Raw genomic sequence first — 5,016 nt, forward strand, 5'->3', positions numbered from 1 at the left:
CTGGGAACAGGGGGAGGAGACCCTGGATGCCGATGTGCGGAGGGGGAAGGGGTGGCACAGCACGGCACAGCACGACCCGCGCAGGGTGCACAGCAGACGCCGGCGCTACTCACATATTCCGCGGTGTCATCCGTCTCCCACTACGCGCGGGAGGAGCGGCGCGGGAGAGAGGAGGCGGTGAGAGAGGGGGCCAGAGAGGGGGGAGAAGCAGCGCCGGGCAGGCCGCCCACCGGGACCCCTCCCCGCCCCTGCCCACCTGGGCGTCGGCCAGCATGACGTCCTTGATGCGCGGCGGCCCGCGGGCCTCGGCGCCCTCCATGCGCACGTAGTGGACTTGGTAGCCGCGGATCTGGCCATGCTGCCGGCCGGGCGCGGGCGAGCGCCACAGCACGCGGATGGCCGTGGCATTGAGCGCCTCCGCCTCCACCTTCCGCGGCGGCGCGCTGGGCACTGGCGGGCGGGAGGAGGGAGGGGAGGGGCAGGCGGGGTCGTTACTAGAGCGACCGGCCCCTCCCCGGGCAGGTGCCCGAAGCCGGGGCGCAGATTGGCTGCCGGTTAGGGAGAGCTCGGGGCTTCCATCCGTCTTGTCCCCCATGGGCTCTGATGGCCGGTCTGCCTCATTCCATTGGGAGAAGGGGAAACTGAGGCTCCCACTGTGCCCCAGCAGAACCTGAGTCACCTGCGGGGGCTTCCACCTGTCCTAAAAGCCACACCCACCTGTTTCCTCCAGGCCCACAGATCAGGGCGCTGGAAACCCCCTACTAAGTGGCCCCACAGTGGTTCTAGACTCCCATGGTCAGAAAGCGGCCTGGCTGGGCTTTGAACCCGGGAAGTCCAGCTCCACACGTTTACATCTCAGCAGGCCCTGGGGGGCCTTTCTCAACACCCCTCCCACTGGATACACCCCATCCTGCCCCAGGGTAGGGCTGGCATGGAGAGAAGGGGCTTCATTTTGTCTCTGTGCCTGGGGTGCCCGCCATCTGGCCCTCAAGGAAGTGTGCCCAAGGAACTTCCCGGGCCAACTGCTCGGAGAGCAAACCCCTCCCAGGAAGGAGCCGAGATTTCTGTGCAGAGATGGCTGACTTCCCCCAGGGACCGCCCACAGGTCCACTTAACTCTCCAGAGATAAATTCCCCGCCGCCTGAAATTGTCCCAGTGAGGAGTGTTTACACCACAGCCATAGGCCGATGCTTCCCGGAGTGCGATCAGCATACTGCTGTCCACAACCTTTCCAGGAGCGCAGGCTCCAAAGGAGCCCTCAGTGTGAGGCTTTCCTGGGAGCCTGGGGCCCAAACTTGAACCCAATTCTAACTCGTGGGGGCCCTATAGGATATCATAGATCTGCCCTGTTGGTTTCTGAGACTGTAACTCTTGGTGGGAGTAGAAACCCTCATCTTTACCCCGTGGAGCGGCCGGTGGTTTCGATCTGCTGATCTCACGATTAGGAGCCCAACGTGTCACTCGCTACGCCACCCAGGGGCCTGGTTTTGTTGTGGGTGCTGTTAAATGTTTCCCACACCCCATCTTTTCTGGGTCCACTGTATAAACACACCGCGGGGCTGCCGGTGTCACTTCCTGGGCTAAAGCCAGGCTGTGAGGCCTGAAACCACCGTCTCGGAGACCGAGGAGCCCGGAGAGGCCGCTGCAGGCCTCCTTGCCTCCCGGAGACCCCGGTGTCCCGGGATGGACAGCTCCGTGGCTGGGGCCTGGTGGGGACATGTCCCGGCCAGGGCTGGTGCTTACCGTCCTCGTCGGTGCGGACGACCACGGGCGAGCTCTCGGGCCCTGGTCCCACCTCTGTGTGCGCGACGGTGGTGATGCGGTAGTCCGTCCACTTCTCCAGCGCCTCCAGCAGGATCTGGGTGGCGGTCGGGGGGATGCCGTTCACCTCCTTGGGTTCCGGGTCCTCTGAGCCCAGCGGTCGGTAGCGGACGCTGTAGCCCACCAGGGCCCCGTTGTGCGTTTCCGGTGGCGGCGGCCTCCAACTTACCAGAATCGCTGTGGAGCGCGTGCTGACACATTTAACATCTTGAGGGGGGGCTGACGGTTCTATGGGGGAGGGGAGAGCATGGGGGCGAGGGGGTGGGAGGAGGAGGGACGGGCAGGGTGGGGAGAGGAGGGGAGGGCGGGCAGGGAAACAAAAGATGGGAAAGAGAAAATAAAAAAGAAGATGATAACAAACAAAACAGAACCAAACCAAAGAGAAGTTGAACCCAAAAGAGAAGGGTGTAACCAAAAGTGGGATGAAGGATGGACGGACGGACGGGCAGGGGTGGGGAGGGCTGGCCAAGAACGCTGCGCTCACCACCTGGCGCACAGTAGGTCTTGGGCAGAGGGCCGCCATGGTACCCAGGGAGTCCACACCCACTGTGCCCCAGGGGCCGAGACAAGGATAACAACCCCGAAAACTCCAGATATTGAGCATCAATCACAGGCTCCGAGAACCACAGGAAGACACTGCATCACGAGCGCCTACTGCGTGTCGAGCGAGGTGCCCTGGTGGTGCTGTGGTTAAGCACATGGCGCCAATCTGACAGGCCAGCTGTTCGAGTCTACTGGCTCCATGGAAGAGAGATGTGGCAGGCTTGCTTTTGTCCATAGACAGCACAGCCGTGCAATCTCTTATCTGTCTGTCCGATAGGGTCGCTGTGAGCAGGAATGGCTACTGTGTGGCACCTACTATGTGCCGAGTACCATGTCAAGGGTAACAGAAGTGAAAAAGCCCCAGCAGAGAACTACTGTGTGCTAAGCACAATGCCAAGGGCCTCACAGAATAGTGATGCAAGCATCTATGTGGCAGGCACCTACTGTGTGCCAGGCAGTACTGTGAACCAAGTACCCTGCCAAGGCCACGGAAGCCCCGTTCTTGAGAGCCTACTAAGTGCCAGGGACCATGTCAGGGTTACTTCATGCATGTTACTTAATGGAGTAACAGTGTACACACGATTCACTAAAGACCTACTGTGTACAGCACTGTGCCTGGGGACCACACTCCTTGGCACCTACTATGTGCCCAGCCTTACACCAAGAGCTTCACAGAGTAACCATAACGTTCTCCTTTATTGAGAACCCACTGTGCACTGGCTATTACATTATGAGGTTTAGAGAAGCCGATGCCCCTGTTCTGCACATCTACCCGATGCCCCTGTTCTGCACATCTACCGTGCCCCAGGTGCCCTGCCTAGGGCTCTGTGGAGAACTAATCAAAATGCCCGCTTACTGGACCCCTACTGTGTATGAGGTAATGGGCTCAGGGCTGTCAGTTAAAACGGCCCATGGTTTGCACACCTACTGTGTTTGCAGAGCCCTGACTCTACGCATGGCACCATGCCCAGTCTGCCACAGATTAAGCCACATGTATGGAGCACCTACTGTGGGCAGTTGGAAGGCATCTGACAATAACCGTAACTGCCCTCCAGAGTGAAAATGACAGTGGCCACGTAGGTGGCCCCTGCTGTGTGCCAGACACTGGGCTGCGTGAAAGCATCACAGGGTAACAGGAATGCTGTTGCTGGCCGGGGCTGCCCAGTCCTTCCTATTCCCGGCCACCCCAGGCAGGACAGAAGGAAACACTGCCTGGCCCCGTGCCGTCGGCACGTCCCTGCTGTACTGGAGCCTGGTGTTGCCGCCACCGCGTCAGTCCATCTCGTCTGGGGTCTTCCTCTTGGTTGGACGTCCTTCTCCAGCGACTGGTCCCCTCCTGATAACACGTCCGAAGTACGTGAGACCGAGTCTCCCTTCCCATCGCCCACCCCCTTGTTTCTAGGGAGCATTCTGGCTGAACTTCTTCTGAGACCGATGTTTTCATTCTTCTGATGGTCCACGGTGTCTTCAGTATCTTTTGCTGAGATCATAATCGGCATCGTTTCCTCCTTCTTCCTTGTCCAGCTTCAACTGCGTGTCAGGTGACTGATGGACAAAATGACACCCTCCTTTGGAAAAAAAAAAAAAGGCAGTTGGGATACGGAAGTCTTATGCAGAGCTGCCCAACGCAATGGGCTGGCTGGTTTCGTGATTGCTGATCTTCTGGGCATTGACCGAATCTTTCCTCCATTTGATCAGGATGTCGGTCTCCTGGTGCGGTGGTCCGGATTTGGGTTTCCTTTAGAGTGAGCTGTAAAATCCATACAGAAGGCTACACTCTTCCGTCTTCAGCTGCAGCGCCCCAAGCCTTCCTTGCTTCCGGCAGCAGTTGTGATTATCTGCATGTTGCAGCTTGTTCGTGAGACTTCTTCCAGTTGAGACCCGTCTTCTTTGTCTAGTTCACCTTCTTGGATGACTCGCTCAGCCTACAGCTTGAAGGAGGAGGTCAAAGAATAAAATCCTGCCACACGTCCTTCCCGATTTCCAACCACGCTACTCCCCCCTTGTTCTAGCTGAATGACTGCCTGCTCCCCGGTCTACGTCCAGACTCCTCACGAGTTCAATGAACTGTTCTGGAGCTCCCATTCCTCGGTGCGATCCAAAATCTATCATGAGCCACACAGTTGAATGCCTTCGCACAGTCAATGAACGACAGGTCCGCACCTGCTTTTAGCCCAGACCCCACCTGACGTCAACAACAGTATTCCTTGCTCTGAGTCCTCTTCTGGTTCTGGCTTGCATTTCTGACAGCTCCCTGCTGACGCTCTGTTGCGAGTGTGTTTGAAGGCTCCTCGGCGAAGTCCGCCTGGCGTACTAATGACATTTCTGTGTTTTGTCGGGCCACCATTCTTTGGAAGTGGGCCCAGATAGGGATCTCTTCCAGTCGGTTGGCCAGGTAGCTGCCTTTCAAGCCTCTTGACATCCGTGAACAGCGAGTAAGTCCAGCGTTGCGTCCGTGTGTTGGACACACTTCAATTGGTGCTCTGGTTCTGGCCCATGCCTTCAGAGCAGCTTGGACTTCTTCATCGCCTTCGGTTCTGGGTCATCAGCTACCTCCTGAGACGGCTGGACGTAACCAATTCTTCTTGGGACAGTGACACTTTGTATTCGTTCCATAATTTTTTTTTTTTGGATGCGCCCTACAGGGTTTAG

The 5,016-nt window shown here is 58.1% G+C and overlaps 1 protein-coding gene across 1 annotated transcript in view; it reads right to left on the reverse strand.

Annotated features, from left to right (window-relative positions):
- The window catches only part of PTPRS (protein tyrosine phosphatase receptor type S), a 124,314-nt gene that overhangs the window by 65,889 nt on the left and 53,409 nt on the right, over nt 1-5,016 (reverse strand). Inside the window, exons 13-15 of the mRNA XM_045300060.1 lie at nt 1,744-2,049; nt 257-450; nt 114-140 (exon numbers count right to left, since the gene is read on the reverse strand). Of these exons, the coding sequence (XP_045155995.1) occupies nt 114-140; nt 257-450; nt 1,744-2,049 (527 nt within the window). The remainder of the gene's footprint in view (nt 1-113; nt 141-256; nt 451-1,743; nt 2,050-5,016) is intronic.

Source organism: Echinops telfairi, unplaced genomic scaffold (genome assembly GCF_000313985.2).
Source record: "Echinops telfairi isolate 266 unplaced genomic scaffold, ASM31398v2 ScPeMD7_7459;HRSCAF=8497, whole genome shotgun sequence".
Lineage (NCBI taxonomy): Eukaryota > Metazoa > Chordata > Mammalia > Afrosoricida > Tenrecidae > Echinops > Echinops telfairi.